We start from the raw sequence: 19244 nt of genomic DNA, 5'->3' as shown, positions 1-19244 counted from the left end.
TCCCCTCCCCCCCCCTTCTTTCTAACTTTGCTCCGAGTCCTACGAGTTTTCCTTTCTGGGAGCGCGAGCCGGGCCGGGGCCGGGCTGGGCCGGGCTGGGCCGGGGCCGGGCCGGGCCGGGCCCCTCCCTCCCCTCCTGCATTGGCCCGGCCCCGGGTGGGCGTCTCGGCACGTATTGACAACTCACGCTTCTGGCGCGGGGTGGGGGGCGACACCTCTGGGGCGGGAGCCCACCTTGCAGGGCAGGGGCGGGGCGGTACCTGGGGGGGGACACCCGGGCGGGGACCTCCACACTAGAGGGGAGAGCGGGGCTCTTGGTTGGAAGGGGCAGCTCAGGGTGGGCGAAGAGGCGGCCGCCCTGCCCAGGGCGAGGAGAGGGGGTGGAGAGTGCCCCCGCGGGGGGACCCTGGGCTCCTCTGTGCGGGGCAGCGGGCGCCCCCTCCGGGGGGACGGGAGATCCCGGGGACCCCCGGACTCACCCCGCGCGTGCGTCTGCGTCAGCTCGCCAGCTCGGGGGCCCCAGCACCCGGGTCCAGAGTCCGGCTCCGCGTTTTCCCGCCCGCTCCGCGGCTCCCGCCCCGCCCCCCCCCCCCGCGCTCGCCTCTCCGCCACTCACCGCCCGCCGCCAACCTCCGGCCCGCGAGGCCCCGCCCGCGGCCGCGCCCGATTGGCCGCGCGCGGCCCGCCCCCGCCCCGTCACCCCGAGGCCCCGCCCCGGCCGCTGGGCCCCGGCCCCGCCCCCGCCGCGCGCTCACCTTGTTTTCATTCCCGCTGTCACATGAATCCGTGACGGGCGGCGCGAGGCGGGCGCGGGAGGGGCGGCGCGGAGGCGGCCCGCCGCCCTCGGAGCCGGTTCTCCACTGCTCCCCGCGGCGGCGGGATTGTGGGATCGCGGCGACCTCGCCCCCTCCCCTGCTCGGCGGGGAGCCCGGCTCTCCGGCGCCCCCTCCCGTCCACCCCGCCTCGCCTCGCCTCGCCGCCGGCCGCCCCCCCCCCGCGTCTCCCTCCACTCCTCCTCAATCCTCCAGTCCAAGATGGCGGCGGCGGCGGCGGCGACGGCTCCTCCGGGCTGCCCCGGTTCGTGCCCCAACTTCGCCGTGGTCTGCTCCTTCCTGGAGCGCTACGGGCCGCTGCTCGACCTGCCCGAGCTGCCCTTCCCGGAGCTGGAGCGCGTGCTGCAGGCGCCCACGCCCGACGCGGGCGATGGCGAGGGTGAGTGGGGCGGCGGGCGGGAGGGCCGGCGGCGCCGCGACGCGAGCAGGCCCGGCCGGCCGCTGCCCCCGCGGGGCCCGGCCCGCGCTCGTGCCCGCGGCCCGCGCCCGGGCGGGAGGGCGGCGGCGGCGGCGGCGGCGGGGGGCGGGGGGCGCCGGGCAGGCATTGTGCGCGGCTCCCGGGGCCGCCGGGTCCACCCCCGCCCGCGCCCCGCGGGTTCCGGCCCTCCCCCGCGCTCTCCCCGCCCCCTCCGCGCGCACCCCGGGGCGCCCCCTCCCCCGCGGGCCCCTCGGGGCGGGAGCGGCCTCCCCTCCCCCGCCCGGGCCGCGGGGACGGAGGGTCCCGGCTGCCCCGCGCGCGGCGGCAGGGGCAGGGGGAGGGGCCGGGCCGGGGCCGGAGTGTGCTTGCTGCTCGGGCTTGTGTCCGGGACCGCGGGGCTATTATGGGTGTCCGCGAGCCGCGCCGCTTCCACCGGGGGCCGCCGCGCGGGCGCACGGCGCATGCTCGGCCCGGCCCCGGCGAAACTTCCTGCCGCCGCCGCCGCCGCCGCCGGAGCATCCCCGGCGACACCCGGGCCACAAACTTTGTATCTGGCCCCAATCACCCAGCGGCAGGGACCCCGATATCCGCGAGTCGGACCCCAAAATAAAGCCGGGGGGGGGAGCGCCCGCGGCACTCGAGCACTCTCCGGGGCGCTCGGAATGGCCGCGCAAACTGCGTGTCAACCTTCGGGGGCGGCTTTCATCGTGACACTTGGGGGGGCGCAGCCTGTAAAAGAGGACCCCATTTTGTGCCCAGACTGTGGTTTGGGCCGGAGGACTGCTGTGGGCCGTGCTCTTTTTAGGAGATACAGCGAAATATTGGTGTGAGTGTGCCTCCTCGGGTTGGAGATTTGGAGCCCGAGTTCAAAGGCAAGCACCGGCTTCTAAGGAAATGCTAAGTTTGTCCTCCTCCGTCCCCACTCCCACGGCAGCCCGGGGCCAGCCTTAGGCATGCCAGGGGAAAAGGCAATGGAGAGGGTTAACTCAGTGGATAGACTTCTGCTCCTGCTTTAAAGGCGTAGTAACATAGCCCCCTGTGGAATGAAAGCGCTACCATTCCCTTTACCAACAACAAAAACTATAAAGACTTGAAATGGTAAATGGCGCCGGCAACCCTGGATGCTGCTCAATCCCTAGATGTCCCAGCTCTTATTTATTTCTTTTTATTTTTTATTTTCTAGGTTTTTGCGAGGCAGTGGGGTTAAGTGACTTGCCCAAAGCCACACAGCTAGGTAATTATTAAGTATCTGAGGTCGGATTTGAACTCGGGTCCTCGTACTTCAAGGGCTGTTGCACTATCCACTTCGCCACCTAACCGCCCCTCCCATCTTTTACTTAGCATTAAAGATAGAGCTTTGGGGTACAGTGCATAGAGCAGCGGCCCCGGAGTCAGGAGGACCCGAGTTCAAATTCGGCCTCAGACACTTAATATAATTACCTAGCTGTGTGGCCTTGGGCAAGCCACTTAACCCCATTGCCTTGCAAAAATTTAAAAAGAAAAAAAAAGAAAAAAGAGCTTTCTTTCTTTGGGGAGATGGAAGGGGACGCTGCTATCTCACTGCAAATCCTAAAGAATTTTATAAATTAATTATTGTTAATGTTATGAGGCATTTGGCCAATGAACAGAGTTTATGATTATATAGTTTATATTTTTACTTTAGGGTGTTTTTGATTGTTTTCAACCAGGGACACAATTCTAAGATGTTTTAAACTTGGATTAAAATTTTGTGTTGGAGTATAGTATATATTCAAATACTGTTATAGACCCAAGAGCAATGTGAAGAAAGACATTTTAAGCAGTTCGGGGAAATTTTGTGAATATCGCTTAAAAACTCTTAATTTTTCCTTGGCGTGATTAAATTTTTCTTTTGATGCCTTTTCTATGTTTGACTTCCCAGCATGTTACCCTTTAGTGTGTGATAGAGGTGACAGCCTTTGAATGGGACCATAGTTTTATGTGAATAGTAACAGTTTAAACATTCTGTGATGTCTTTCCATTTATGGTATTGGACTTTGGAATAATGTCCTCAACTTGGATGCTCAGTTTTCATAGAAACTATAACAAAGCCTAGTAAACCTTTTTTCTTCAGATCATAGGACTAGAAGAGTACTATCTTGTTTTATAACAATGCTATGCAAACTTTTATTTCAAAAAAGTCAGAGTAAAAAAGAAATAAGAACAAATCAAAATAACTATAACAAGAAATGTGTATCTATGAAAGCTATTTTTCAATATTCAATAGTTGTACATTTACAATGTTTCTCCACAATTGTCTCCTAAGATGGTACTATATAACCTTTATAACCTTCTTCTACAAACTAGAAAGTTTTTCTCAGAAAGAAGTGAAGGGTCACAAACTTAATAAGTCCTTGAAGTGACATTAAAATGCAGATTTTTTTCTGACTCCAATTTCAGCCCTCTTTCACTAGTCTATGCTGCCTTAGCATAGTCAGCAGGTAGTCACTTCTTTTGAAAACATTAAGCTTGATCTATTTTTTCAGTCTATTAATTTTATACTGTTACTATAACATTAGAATTCCTATAACGCACCCTTAAAGTTGACTTTTAATGCACTTTGAGATCTCATTTCTTATTGAAATTTGGATCAGCAGTATTTTGCATTAATGGCTTGATTACTAAACATGTTGACTGTTACATAATAATTGATTTCTCTTACTGGTGACTGTTGTGTGTTGATACTTTTTTAAGACACTTTTTTTTGCACCTAAAGGAAAGGTACCTATTAATCTCATTGGAGCTGTTTCTTGCCACAAATAAAATTTGCCTCCAGATGCTTATGCTGGTTTCTGCTTTTCTATTGTGACAGACTACTCTTGATAAACTGAAGTGAGTACATATTTCAGTTGACAGCTAATAAATATATTCTTTAGGCTTTGAAGAAAGCCATGGAAGTTAGGAATGAAAGGAAAGAGAAAAAAGTCCTCTTCATAATAGGCATAAAGTTTAAGGGAGGAAAAAAGTATAGGAAGTATTTGGCATAGACAGTGGAATGGAAGGGGGTTAGGGCCCCTTCATTTTTTTCTCATCTTTTTTAAAAATTATTTTAAAAACCTGACCAGGACTAGTCAGTGAGAGAGCTTATTGCTTCATTGAAATGAGTGACTCATTTTCTTACTGGCAGCATCTTGTGGAATGAAGACTAGGCCCTTGTAGTTGGAAGATGTCTCTTGCAAAGTGATAGCTACTGATCAGCTTCTCAGTGATAATAATGCATTAAATCAGTGTGAAAAATACTGCTTTTTAACAAGTATTCTATTGTTTTTATTAAAGGGGTCTGTGGCAAGATATATTTGCATATATGAAGTAGAAAATCGAGACAGTTGTTTTGAATAATCTAGGCTCAAAAATGCATTTTTACTTTTTAATGATTTACATACTATAGGTAAAATATCAGTTTGATTTACTAAGAAAATGGCCACATTTTTTCAATTGTATGAGCTGGACAGAGTCTTAGTATATGCAGCTTTAAAAAATAGCATGTGCTCTTCTAAACTACTTTTGATTTTATGTTTGAACAATACATACTTTTATTATGAATTTCAGTGAACTGTCCAGTTTCTTTTCAAATTTGTGTAGTGTTAACTATTGCATTGAAATAAAAGTCTATAATTAATACTGTTTTCTTATTTTGTAGAATTTTGTTATATAGATTCTACAACTGACTGGACCAACTTAGTTTCTTTTGAAATAAACTCTTAAATATCAACTATAAACTAGTATGATATTATATATATATACACACACACACATATATACATACATATATTTAATGTGATATATTCATTTTATGTCCTTTTTTTTTTTCTAACCTAGGATTTCATCTATACAGGGAATTCCTGATATGGAAATTCCCTCCACCTAAATAAGGCAACTCATCTCTACTTTGTTATTTTAGTTACCAGAGGGACCCACTAAAAACAGTTGAGTGATGTGTCCAGAGTCACTTGGTTAATGCTTCCTGGGGATAGGATTCTGATGCTGGTCTGGGCCATCATGCTTATAGCTATCAAATCAATACAAATAGAATATACACTTCTTGTTATTTTTTTTTAATACAAATGTTAAAAGGATTTGACCTGTAATCACTATAGCATAACATTTAGCATGTTTGTAAATATAGTTTATTTTACAGTTGGCATCTAGTCTGTTAGGTTTCTCAACTGTTGTTCATTCCTCTTGCCTTCAGAATGCTCTAGACAAGCAGTTATATGTGGTACTGACCTTCAGGTAGAGAGAGTACCAGAAAGGCTAGCAGATGATGATTCCTCTCCTTAGAAATGACGTTTCCATTATCTTTGTAAAGGATGAAAGAATTGATTTTTTTATTGTCAAGTTCAGGACCACCAACTAATTTAGAGTAGTATGACTATGCTAAGGTATCCAAAGGGCAGTGGGGAATTAATTTACTCACCTTTCATGTTCAAGCTCTCTGTGTACTGACCCCCCCCAATTGAATCTAAATATGAAACTCAAATTTACATTTAGTCATGGTATTAAGTTCAAATGTGTCAAGTATTTGATGCTTAAATTATTTAATACCTAAAAAGCTATCTTCTTTGCTTCTTTTATAGAAGCAATTTTTTTTCTCATTTTTATCCTGAATTTTAGAATGTGTGCTTAGCTGTAGTTTGACTATAATGTTAACTTTATAGCGTCCACTACAGGGATAATCCAGGACAAGGGACAAGATCTTGGTATAGGATTCTTTTCCTTTGACAGACCTAGCTCACCTTTCACTGCTGTCAGGGCTTAGAATACAAGCAAATTTAACTAGAGTCTATTGCATGTTATTAAAAAAAAATTCTAAAATATAAAATTTTGAATCTTGCCACCTTAACTCATTTGAATTGATAAAAAAATTAATTTTGTAAAGAATGATTTGGGGGGAATATTTCAATGCAGTAGCTTCTATTTGTAAAGTCATCTGCTTCTTTTCAAATAGATGGTTTAAATTTTAATCCTTACAAAATTATGAACTTTCATTAAGTTTTAAGTAAATTGCTGTCAATTATAAGTTTATATTTTCATCTATCATCTGGGACTAACTTTTAGGGTAATATTTTTTCATGTCTCAAGCAGATCTTTTTTGTTGCATTTCAACAAGGAAAAATAATAAGAATATCAGAAATCAGGGATATTAGAAAATGTTTAATCTTCAGATTAGAAATAAGAACCTAGAATGTAGACTAATGTTTAGGAAGTTAAATATCAAATGTTCACCTCTGTTGTATTTGGAAATAGATTTAAAGCCTGTTTAAATGCTAATTAAGTAGTCCCCTGTGACTGAAAATATTAGTAGAGTGATCTCTTGAGAAGAGATCCAATTTTACACATAACTATGCAAAATGTTTGCTGCTTTGCCAGATTCCCTGTAAGGTGAATGAGATAAGGTCTTGTTGCTGAAGATGACATGATTAATAATATTATACTGGTATCAGCTGGTAGTTAATCTTATATTTTTCTTTTAGGGTTTTATAATCAAATAGTAGAAATAAAATGAACATACAAATGACCAACTTTAGAGATTTTTTAAAAAAAATTTCACTTTATGTTATTAATCTGTATTGTGACGCATATCGATTAAATTTGAATATCCAGCAGCAACTTGTAATACTTTTTGCTAGTGACTTCTAAAGCTTTACTAACACCCGAGTACTTAAGGGTGACCATGGTAAGAAGTTCTGCACAATTGGTTTCATCACTGTATGAACATAATTTTCCTTTCTATGACTGTATGTTTCAGCAAACATTTATTAAGTGCTTTTTTTGTCAAAAAGGCACTTGGAATTGGGGGTTGGATCATAAAACTCTGTAAAGTCCCTACTATATGCCAGGTACTAGACACAGTTGTCTATGCAAATAGTTTATCTCATTTAATCTGTTAAGGGATAGAAGGATTTAAAAAGTCCCTCCCCTTAACATTGAAGTTTCTGGGGTTTGGGGGTTGAGTAGCAAAATGGAAGAGAGTAAATAAAAGAGTCCAATATAACTTGTGGAGGGAGAGAGCATTATAGGATAGGGGTATCAGAAAATGTTTTGATTAGAAGATGGCACCTGAGCTAAAGCTTTTTGCAAGGCTAAAGATTTTAAAAGAGAGAGATGAGTCTTACCATCCATGAATGATAGAGAGCCTGTGGGAAGGTAGAGCTAAGAGAAGGAATACTGAGTTCTGGGCACAGCAAGTAGCTTGTTTGATTAGAATATAGAATGTGGCTAGTAGGGGACTGGGAAAGGAATCTGAGAAAGTCTACTGTGGACAAGATTAGGAAGGTCTTTCAGTAGGAGGCCAAGAACTACTCTTTGATTCAAGACAATAGCCAGCCAATGAAGAGCCTTTAGCAGGGAATGAAGTCAAATCCCTGAGCCAAATTAGGAAGATTATTTTGGTAGCTGTGGGGAGGATCACTGGGAGAAGGGAAACCTGTTAATTCTTTTTTTTCACAACTGTCCCCTTCTATCTACTCCCATACTCTTAGTTGAAGTCTTTATGAGTTCTCTTTTGGACAGTTGCGGTAGTCTCCTAATTGGTCTTCCTTGTATCTAGCCTCTTTTCTTTTCTGTCCTCTGTGCATTTACCATAATGTTCTTTGTGAAGCACAGGTCTGACCTGACAGCTCCAGAGATTTCCTCTTCCCTCTAGGATGAAATAGTAACTCCTATCTGGCATTTAAAGACCTTTACAACTTGTTTCCATTCTAACTCTGTAGATTCATTAGAACTTGTATTTTATACTCTTTTTAGTACATAGAGAAGAAAAAGAAATTGAAGGAAAAACTCAATCCAGTGTGGATTGTACCCTCTCCTGTCTGCCTTGTAAAATCTACTCAACTACAATGCACCCTTCTACATAAAGCCTTCATTGACTTCCGTGACTCCAGTACCACTTTCTCCAAATTGCCTGATATTTATTTTGTATGTATTTATGTGTATGCTTGTTGCCTCCCTCTTTAGAATGTAAACTTCTTGAGGTCAGGGCCATTTTATTTTGTTCTCTGTATCCATAACACTTAGTAGGGTAGCTTGTTGGTGCAGTGGATCGAGCACTGACATTGTAGTCAAGATGTCAGGAGTTTGAATCCAACCTCAAACACTTGACACTTGCCAGCTTAACTGCAGGATCTTGATTAAGTCACTTAACTATGATGGCCTTGCATTCTGGACAATCTCCAATCACTTTGATTCATATCTGGCCACTGGACCTAGATGATAGTGGAGGAGAAAGTGAGGCTGGTTGATTCAGCACAGAATCCCCTCACTCATGTCCTTGATGTCATGGTCTTCTTGGAGAAGGAAGGACAAAAACATCAACATCAATACAGTATTGTTATTGGTAAATAATAGGCTTTGGAGCAGCTAGGTGGGGCAAGCACTGGCCCTGGAGTCAGGAGTACCTGGGTTCAAATCCAGCCTCAGACACTTAATAATTACCTAGCTGTGTGGCCTTGGGCAAGCCACTTAACCGCATTTGCCTTGCAAAAAAAAATAGGCTTTGATTGATTGACTGAAAGGAGGGAGCTGTTGAGTAATACAGGTGAGAGGTATTGAAATCCTGAACTAGAATGATGTCTGATCTACATATGAATAGAAAGAAGGGAAAAGGGATGAGCTGTGTTTTGAATATTTAATCAAGACAACTTTGCTTGTATTGGGTATGAGACTTTTGGAAAGAGAAGAGTCCAGGATGATGCCAGAGTGATTAAAAGGATCGTGATGCCTTCAACATAAACAGGCAAACTTAGAGAAGGGTGGGTACAGGAGTATAATGAGTTCTGTTTTGTACATGCTGAGTTTGAGGTGACAGTAGGATCATAGATTTGAGATGGTAGGGACTTAGAAACTGAGATTGTGAATTATCCAAGACCATACAGTTAATCAAAACCAGGATTTGGACTCAAGTCCTCTAACCCCAAGTTCATCACTCTTTCCACTACCTTTTGGTCAAAATGTCCAGCTAGCAGAACCCTGAATGGGAGCTCAGGAGAAGAATTAGGGCTGGACATTACAATTGTGGAGAAGCCTTCATAGATAAGGTAATTAATTTCCTGGGAGCTGATGAGTGTTTAAGGACTGAACTTTGCAATAGAGTAGGCCCAGGAAAATAGGAATGAAGGTGATGGAGGAGAAAAAAAAAATTGAATGTAGGGGGAAAGGAGGAGACAGGAAAGCTGTTGGTGTCTGACTGGAATGTAGTATTGGTGAAAAGGATGTGGAGATTGTGAAGATGCATGCAGCATTGATAGGATGAGGATATAGAGGTTGACATGTATGGAAGAAGAATATTGAGTGACATTTGGAGAGTGTCTAAAAGAGATAAAGGTTTTTTTGCAAGGCAATGAGGTTAAGTGGCTTGCCCAAGGCCACACAGGTAGTTATTAAGTGTCTGAGGCCGGATTTGAACTCAGGTACTCCTGACTCCGGGGTCTGTGCTCTGTCATCTTTTCTTTTTTTCTTTCTTTCTTTCTTTTTTTTTTTTTTTTGCAAGGCAAATGGGGTTAAGTGGCTTGCCCAAGGCCAACACAGCTAGGTAATTATTAAATGTCTGAGGCCAGATTTGAACAAGTTCTAATGAATCTACAGAGTTAGAATGGAAACAAGTTGTAAAGGTCTTTAAGTGCCACATAGGTGCTCTATCCACTGTGCCACCTAGCTGCCCCTGAGAAAAAGTTTTAATAGAGAGAAAAAATAGAGATTAGTGCTTTGGAAGTTTATAAATAGGTATCAAAGAAGTATATTATGAAGTCCATTTCTTGGCTTAAAATGAAAATTGTGTGGTATAGTGTGAGTCCTGTTCATCCATCCCATCCTGCCATTGCTCTGCTGCTATTGCCTCTAGATCAAGCTCAAGTTGAAAATATCCCTGCTGACCATATGACTTAGAAAACCACAAATTCATGTTGTCATGTTGTATTAAACATTTCCCAACATCTTTTTAACCTTGTTCGAGCCACTCAGAAAGTTAGAACTCTCTGCCCTAGACCACTTGCCTCCAGAGACCATGTTTTAGGGCATTTAACAGTTTAGAAACCTCTGCTGTACTTATGGATCAGTCAATAAGCATAAATTCACTTGGCTTACTCTAACAGATTGTTTCCTATTTGCAACCCATTTTCTTTCTCTGACATCATTTTGCTATCTGAACTATACAAAACATAAAATGAGTCTATACTCTGCTTTTGGAAAGGGCTTATCAATCAGTTTCCTGTGGCTCTAGTTACCCACCTCTTCCCTAAATGTAACCCTTTATGGGAATGCAAACTACCTGAGGGCAGGGGTTGTCTAGATGTTCTGAGCTAGAATACTGAACCCTGGGATCTCAGCAAGTCTTCGAACTTCTCAGCCTCAGCTTCATCAAACATAAAATAGGCTTTGGGATTTATAGGACCCCTGTCCCTGGTCCCTTCCAGGTATGATCTCTTGCACTCAGCATATAGTAAGTACTATGAAGCACTTTTTTATTCATTTACTTAACCTGGCTCCAAATACATAAATACCCCAGATACTCCAGATAATTAAAAAAAATTTTAAAATACTTTTTTAAAAAAAAATGGTGAGCAACATTTGAGAATGAGATATAAAAGCGATGGGTTAATTTTTTGTTTGCTTCCTAAAGAATTCTTATTAAAAAATTCTTATTAAATTTACCCTCTTAACTAACCTTTTGCTATTCCTTTCTGCTAGAATAAGACATCTGTTGTATGAATCACAATTACTATTATTCGTTAAGTTCATTGGAGCATTATTACTATGTGAGATTTTAACTACCATATAGCCTATTTTCTGCTCTTGGACATTTTTCTCTGATACTTAACTTTTGGAATAGAACAAACGATTTCTCTTTGTTAGACAAGGACTTAGCATATTTAAATTGTAATTCATTTTTTCAAATGTCCAAATAAATGGATCTTAGTTACTTTCATTTTTTAAAACATGTGTAAAGGAGAGGATTTGTCTATGTGTATCTCAGTAAACATCATCTTTTTTCTTAGACAACAACACATGCAACTTACTTCAATATATTTCACCCAAAATGATGAAAATCATAAAGCTATTTATTGGAAGAGAGGAAAATGAGTGTTTACTGGAAAAATTCTATTCTTTCATTTGAAATTTTGGAACATGATGACAGTTCCACAGGAAGGGGAATGTATTGAAGGAGTTAGCTTTGATCTCCTAGGTCATCTTTTCAGAATTTTAATGGAATGTAGTCTTAAGTTTATAGTAACAATGTTTCTTTTAAAGCATTGCCTGAGTTCCTACTTCCCCAGAACAGAAAAGAGGTATCTAAAATAGAAACAGCCTCTGAGCAGAGCCCAAATGAATTAAGTCATTTCTGTGATCTGGCACTTTCTCGTTTTTTCCTTCTTACCTTAATTGTCTCTTCACTTCTCTTTTTATTACCTCATTTTTGAATTAGGAATTGAGAGTTCAAGATCTACTTCTGATAAGTAATGACTTGTGAATTTATACCAATGACTCACTCTCTTATTACTCCAGGACTATAACTATATAACACTTGTTGATTTTGAATTGGTAAGAAGGTGTTTCCCCTTCAAGAGTTCTCTCCAACTGCAGTCTTCAGTTGTGGGCTCAAGACACTTTTGCACTCTTAAAATTGTTGAGAACCACCTAAACAGCTTTTGTTTATGTGAGTTATATACATATCTATCATTTTAGAAATTTAAACATAGTATTTTTTTATTAAAGATTTTATTTGAATTTTTGAGTTTTACAATTTTTCCCCCAATCTTACTCCCCCCCATGGAAAGCAATCTGTCAGTCGTTACTTTGTTTCCATGTTGTACATTGATCCAAATTGAGTGTGATGAGAGAGAAGTCATATCCTTAAGGAAGAAACAAAAAGTCTTAGAGATAACAAGATCAGACAATAAGGTATCTGTTTTTCCCCCCTAAATTAAAGGGAATAGTCCTTGAACTTTGTTCAAACTCCACAGCTCCTTATCTGGATACAGATGGCACTCTTCTTTGCAGACAGCCCAAAACTGCCCCTGATTGTTGCACTGATTGAATTGAACAAGTCCATCAAGGTTGATCATTGCCCCCATGTTGCTGTTAGGGTGTACAGTGTTTTTCTGGTTCTACTCATTTCACTCAGCATCAGTTCATGCACTTCCCTCCAGGCTTCCCTGAATTCCCATCCCTCCTGGTTTCTAATAGAACAGTAGTGTTCCATGACATACATATGCCACATAAACATAGTATTGTTACAAAGAAAGATTTGATCTGACAGATTACCTGAGAGGAGTAATCCAAGATCCTTGTGTAACACTTTTGAGAACCACTATCCAAACCAGTGAAATCACAGTCTCAGTAATTGTAAGAAGTCGTTGCTCCTCTGACCTTGTCCATACATCAAGACTATTTTGTCCACTTATTTTTTTCTGTTGCCTAACATCCCCCTCCCTTTACGTTTCTCATCTGATGAAGCAATAAAAAAAATTATATAAAAATAAAAAAGGCTTATATCATGTATAGTATTTCCCATTATTATAGATTTGGACTTTTTAAGGTATTATATATATGTATATGCTATTTTCTCATAGAAAATATGACACTTAGATGTTTCTAATTGAACAGTAATGTCTTGAGGTGTGCCCTTTTGTTTAGTCATATCCAAATCTTCATGACCCCATTTTTGGGGTTTTCTTTTTTATTATTATTATTTTTTTTTAGGTTTTTTTTTTTTTTTGCAAGGCAAATGGGGTTAAGTGGCTTGCCCAAGGCCACACAGCTAGGTAATTATTAAGTGTCTGAGACCAGATTTGAACCCAGGTACTCCTGGCTCCAGGGCTGGTGCTTTATCCACTACGCCACCTAGCCACCCTGTTTTTTATTATTATTAAATAAATATTTTAACTGTTCTCCTATTACATACAATGGCAATTTCTAGCAATCTTTTTTTTTGCAAGGTTTTGAGTTTTACAGTTTTTCTCCCTCCCTCCTCCTCCTTCCCCTAATAGAAGGCAATGTGATATAGGCTTTATATTTGCATCCATGATAAGCATAGATCAAAACTGAACATGTGAGAGAAGAATCAGAGCCACATTTTGTGGTTTTCTTGGCAAAGAGTGGCTTGCCATTTTCTTCTTCTGCTCATTTTACAGTAACTGAGGTAAACAGGGTTAAATGACTTGCCCAGGGTCATACAGCTCATGTCTGAGGCCTGATTTGAATTCAGTCTAGCATTCTATCCACTGAGCCATCTAGCTTCCCTAGATTTCTAGAAGTTTCATTTGTTTGTTTGTTTTTAGGGTTTTTTGCAAGGCAATGGGGTTAAGTGGCTTGCTCAAGGCCACACAGCTAGGTAATTAATTATTAAGTGTCTGAGTTCAGATTTGAACTCAGTTCCTCCTAACTCCAGGGCCTGTGCTCTATCCACTGTGCCAAGACACCCCTCATTTGTTTTTCATTAGTTTTCTATAGATTTTAGATATCCAGTCTTTATTCATTCTTATCCTGATTGCATTGATTTTGTTCATACAAAAGCCTTTCAATTTGACATAATTATTTTATCTTTTGTGATCACCTTTTATTTTATTTTTAAGAATTCTCCCCTACTCCTTCAACCCTAGCTGTGGAAGGTAGTTGAACTGGTTTTCTTCTAATTTTTGAAATTGGTGTGATTTCTTTTTATTTATTTTTTTTAGATTTTTGCTAGGCAATGGGGTTAAGTGCCTTGCCCAAGGCCACACAGCTAGGTCATTATTGTCTGAGGCTAGATTTGAACTCAGGTACTCCTGACTCCAGGGACGGTGCTCTATCCACTGCACCACCTAGCCACCCTGGTGTGATTTCTTATGTTGAGATTGTATATCCATTTTGAGGTTGATGTGCTGTGTAGTATATTGGCCTAAATTTAGTTTCTCTTGAACTCCTCCTAGAAATTCTTCAAATAGGAATCTAGTAGTCTTTAACTGTTGGATTTATCAAAGACTTATAATTTATTCAGTTGTTTTTGGGTCTTGAGTACCATATCTGTTCTAATAAAATTTTCTATTTCTTTTAAACAAGTATCAAATAGTTTTTGATAATTATTGCTTTGTGAACATAGTTCAAGATTTAGTACAGTGAGGCTCCCTTCCTTTCCTCCCTCCCACGTTTTCCCCCCATCACTTACCTTTCAATTTTAATTTTTTTAAGGTTTTTGCAAGACAATGGGATTAAGTGGCCTGCCCAAGACCACACAGCTAGGTAATAAGTGTCTAAAGCTGGATTTGAATTCAGGTCCTCCTGACTCCAGGGCTGGTGCTCTATCCACTGTGCCATCTAGCCTCCACTAAATTGCTTTCTTTTGCTTATCTTATTGCTAGAGCTATATCCAGTAATAATGATGACAATAGAAATTGTTGCTCACTATTGATTAATGGTGCTCCACATCTCCATTCCAGATAATGTTAACTCTTAGTTTTGGATAAGTCTCCATATATCAAAGGGAAGTTAATTCTCTCTTATAGTTTTTAAATGTCTCAAACAGAAGTGGCTGCTGTGTTTTGTCAAAAGTCTTTTCTCTATACAATAATGTGGTTTTTGTTGTTGTTGATTTTCTTTGGTCTGTTATTGTTAATAATTTTTTTGTTATTGTACAGGCTTCACATTTTTGATAGAAATCATACGTAGTTACAGTGCATAATCTTTTAAAATATATTACTATATAGTCTCTTTGCTAATATTTTTTCAATATTACCTGTTTTCCTTCAGATTTTAATGTTTTTATGAATCTATGTTCTACCCTCCTTCAGAGGAGTGAAATTCACATTCTTTGCTCTATGTATATAAATTCTTCTTGTGCACTTCATTGAAGAATACTAAGAAAGTTCTTAAACATTTTTCTTTCTTTTATCCCTCTATTCTTTTTCTTTCCTCTTTTAAAATCAACTAAAACAGAACAATGGCACACTTAAGTTGCTGAGTTTGCCTTTGTTAAGCTCTGAAAGTAATGGGATTCTGAAGAGTCATCTTTTCTCTTATTAGAATGTAAATATTTGAAGAATATTTAGGCTCTTCTAATTGTGCCCTTTTTTTTTAAGCCTTTCTAAGTTTCTCTTTGATTCCCTTTGTTCTAGTTTCAAAGATTCTACTCCTGTTCGTGGTACAACAGGAATGTTTGAAATTCCTTTATTCTATTAAAGGACCATTTCCCACCCCCCATTTGTAGAGGCATTTATTCTTGGTTGATAATTTGTCTTTTGGAATGTCATTCCAATATTTCATTTGTAGTAGTTATAGTATAGTCCAGTTTGATTTTGACTGTGGTCCTTGATAACCGAATTCTCATTTTTCGGTTGTTTGTAGTATTTTTTTCTTTGACCAGGAAAATCTGGATTTTGGGTATGATATTTCTGAATTTTTCAATTTGAAACCTCTTTCTGGAGGTGACCAGTAGATTCTTATATTTTTACTTTTGTTCTCTGGTTCTAGTAGATCTGGACAGTATTCTTAAATTTCTTGAGATAAATATCCTAGTTTTTTTTTTTAATTTTAATTTTTTATTGAATTTTACAATTTCCCCCCTCTGATCTTGCTTCCCTCCCCCTCACCCCCCATAGAAGGCAGTAAGTGTTGAGGTCAGATTTGAACTCAGGTACTCCTGATTTCAGGGCCACTGCAGTGCTCTATCCACTGCACCACCTAGCCGCCCCTCAGTCTGATAGTCTTTACATTGTTTCCATGCTATACATTGATCAAAATTGATTGTTTTGAGGGAAAAACATATCCTAAAGGAAAAAAAATAAATATAAGAGATAACAAAATTACATAAGATAACTTTAAAAAAATTAAAGGTAATAGTCTTTGGTCTTTGTTTAAACTCTACAGTACTTTCTCTGGATACAGATGGTATTCTCCATCACAGATAGCCCCAAATTGTCCCTGATTGTTGCAGTGATGGAATTAGGGAATCAAGGTTGTTCATCGTCCCCATGTTAGTATTAGGGTGTATAATGTTCTTCTGGTTCTGCTCATCTCTCTCAGCATCAGTTCACGGAAATCCTTCCAGACTTCTCTGAATTCCCATCCCTCCTGGTTTCTATAGAACAATAGTGTTCTATAACATACATATACCACAGTTTGTTCAGCCATTCTTTAGTTGATGGACGTTCACCCAGTTTCTAATTCTTTGCCACCACAGAGTTACTTATGAATATGTTTGTACAAGTGATGTTTATACCCTTTTTTCATGATCTCTTTAGAGTATAGACCCAGGAGAAGTATTGCTGTATGAAAGGGTATGCACATTTTTGTTGTCCTTTGAGTGTGATTCCAAATTGCTCTCCAGAAAGGTTGGATGAGTTCATAGCTCTGTCAACAATATATTAGTGTCCCAGATTTCCCACACCCCTTCCAACATCAGTGTTGTCTTTTCTGGTCATATTGGCCAGTCTGGGAGGTGTGAGGTATTATGTTAGAGATGCTTTAATTTGCATTTCTCTAATCAGTAATGATTCAGAGTAATTTTTCATATGACTATGGATTGCTTTGATTTCCCCCTCTGTAAATTGGCTCTGCATATTCTTTGACCATTTGTCAATTGGGGAATGGCTTGGTTTTTTTTTTTAAATATCCTAGTGGTTTTTAGTGAAGGAGGGTAGTCTTGGCTTTATTTATTTATTTGTTTGTTTATTTATTTATTTTAGGTTTTTCGAGGCCGTGGGGTTAAGTGGCTTGCTCAAGGCCACAAGGCTAGGTAATTATCAAGTGTCTGAGGTCCTGAGGTTGGATTCACTATTCAATGCCCCACCTAGCCACCCCCTGTAGTCTTGGTTTTAATGGAGTCTGATTCTTAAATTACCTCTTTAACTTTTTTCCTCTGTAGTTATTTGTTTTTGATAGTAGATATTTATTTTAGTTATTTTTCCAATTACATGCAAAGGTAGTTTTCAGCATTAATCTTTTTGTAAGATTTTGAGTTCCACATTTTTCTACTTACCTCCCTTCCCATTTCCCCTCCCCACAATAGTGAGTAATGTGATATAGGCTAGCCATATGCAATCTTTGTTTTTTATTTTTTATTTTTATTTTTTTAGATTTTTCAAGGCAATGGGGTTAAGTGGCTTGCCCAAGGCCACTAAGTGTCTAAGGCCGGATTTGAACTCAAGTACTCCTGACTCCAAGGCCAGTACTCTTATCCACTGCACCCGCTCCCCACAATCTTTAGTCTTTTGACTAAACTCACGTTTTTCTCTTATGGTCATTAGCTTTTATTTCTTATCATTTTGTTTCTCAAAGAATTCGTTATTTAAGATTCTCCTTTTTTTTTTTAATGAGACAGTGGGACTTGGAATTTGGTAGATCTGAGTTGAAAAATATGTCTTAGAGACTATTAATTAAGTGATCCTAATTGGAACATTTAAACTTTCTTGACTTCTGTTTCCTTGTGTATAAGACGGGGATAATAATAACAACATGTATCTCATGGGGTTGTTTTTGACAAAATAACATAAGTAACAAAGCATTTTGCAAACTTCAAGTGCTTTATAAATACTAGTAGTTGTGATAAATAGTAGTAGTAGTAACCTAATTTTTTTCTTCATTGCTCTAATTTTCATTTTTTATATATCTCTTGCTTCATTTCTTCCAGTCACTTGTAGATTCCTTGAGCCATACCATTCTTTTCTTTGGTGTTCTCCTTCTGCAGTTAATCTCTTTCTGGTTAACCTTTTGGACTTTTCTTAACTCATCATATTTCTTCATTGTGTTTTGGTATTTTTCTTCTGTTTGCACATAATTCTAGTCTCTTTTTTTGGTTGATCTTTTTTGGTTTTGCAAGGCAATGTAGTTAATTGGCTTACCCAAGTCCATACAGCTAGGTAATTATTAAGTGTCTGAGGTCAGATTTGAATTCAGGTACTCCTGACTCTGGGGCCGGTGCTCTATCCACTGTGCAACCTAGCTGCCCCTCAGTTCATCTTTAATGTTATGACTGGCTCTTACCTTTCCCAAACTTATGGGTGGGTTATATAAGCCTTGTTTGTTCTTATTGTTGATTAGATGCTGCTACTTATAATTCTGAATGTTAGGTCTTTTTAGCTTTCTAGAAAACCTTCCCTTCTACTTCAATCCCTGATTTCTCCTTCCTTTCTTGTTGGCTTTGGTCTATCCTTCTTACATAATTCTCAAGTGGGAGTTGGTTTTCTCCTCTGTCATCACCTTGAAAGGTCTGAATATGATGGAGATAGTCTTGATATAAACCTGTCTCATATTTTGGTATTGAAAATGCTATGGTAATTAGTAAGTGTCATGGACCTTCCCTGTCTCCCTTTGCAGTAACTTTATGGAGGCAGGATTTGTCCCCTGCTAATACTCTGACAAACCAGGGTAAAGAACCAGCTGGCTTTTGATTCCAGTTCCAGGACTTCATATTGGCTTCCAGCTTCTAATAATTTATTTCCAAATGGGAATGATCTGTAGATTTTAGGCTATATGTTGGAGTTTTTAGACTGGATGGAGTTTTTAGTCTTCTTGATCATTATACTCTGTCTGGTAACTTTTTAGATGTTTAAAAAAATTGGGCTTTTAAAAATTATCTTTGCACTCTATATTTTATTTTATTTTTTCTTTCAATGTAATTTTATTATTATTTTTAATTACATGCAAAGATAGTTTTCAACATTCATGTTTTTTTAAGCTTTTGAGTTACAGTTTTCTACAACTCTTTCCCATCCTTCACCATGACATTGAATAATCTGATACAAGTTCCTACATTTTAATTTTTAAAAAATTCATTACTTTGACCAGCTAATAATTTTTTTTAATCTTCTAACTTTTTTTCCCTCCCAGTATCTTTAGTTCTTCCTTCCTCATCTTAACCATTTCTTTCAAAGAAGGGAAAAAGAAAAAACCAACTATTTGAAAACAAAACCCTTAACATCTGCATAATCTAGCAGAACAAATTCCCATAATGGCTGTATCTGAAAATATGTATCTTTTTATATTTTAAATTCATCATCCAATTGT

The 19244-nt window shown here is 40.1% G+C and overlaps 2 protein-coding genes across 5 annotated transcripts in view; one reads left to right on the top strand and one right to left on the bottom strand.

The window, feature by feature from the left end:
• The window catches only part of AAMDC (adipogenesis associated Mth938 domain containing), a 38465-nt gene extending 37583 nt beyond the window's left edge, over window positions 1-882 (bottom strand). Inside the window, exon 1 of one of the 2 annotated variants that reach the window (XM_074216968.1) lies at window positions 755-882. The gene's annotated coding sequence lies outside the window, so the exon portion shown is untranslated. Of the gene's footprint in view, window positions 1-478; window positions 565-754 lie in introns of those variants that run through there. The other variant, XM_074216967.1, reaches the window with a different exon arrangement.
• RSF1 (remodeling and spacing factor 1) overlaps window positions 778-19244 on the top strand; it is a 128077-nt gene continuing 109610 nt past the window's right edge. For 2 of the 3 annotated variants that reach the window (XM_074216961.1, XM_074216958.1), the window contains exon 1: window positions 780-1211. In XM_074216961.1, coding sequence (XP_074073062.1) covers window positions 1034-1211 — 178 coding nt within the window. In that variant the 5' untranslated portion in view covers window positions 780-1033. Of the gene's footprint in view, window positions 1212-19244 lie in introns of all 3 variants that reach the window. The other variant, XM_074216959.1, reaches the window with a different exon arrangement.

The sequence above is a fragment of the Macrotis lagotis genome, chromosome 1 (assembly GCF_037893015.1).
Source record: "Macrotis lagotis isolate mMagLag1 chromosome 1, bilby.v1.9.chrom.fasta, whole genome shotgun sequence".
NCBI lineage: Eukaryota > Metazoa > Chordata > Mammalia > Peramelemorphia > Peramelidae > Macrotis > Macrotis lagotis.
The sequence above is the reverse complement of the archived record's forward strand: the minus strand, read 5'-3'. Positions and strand labels throughout refer to the sequence as shown.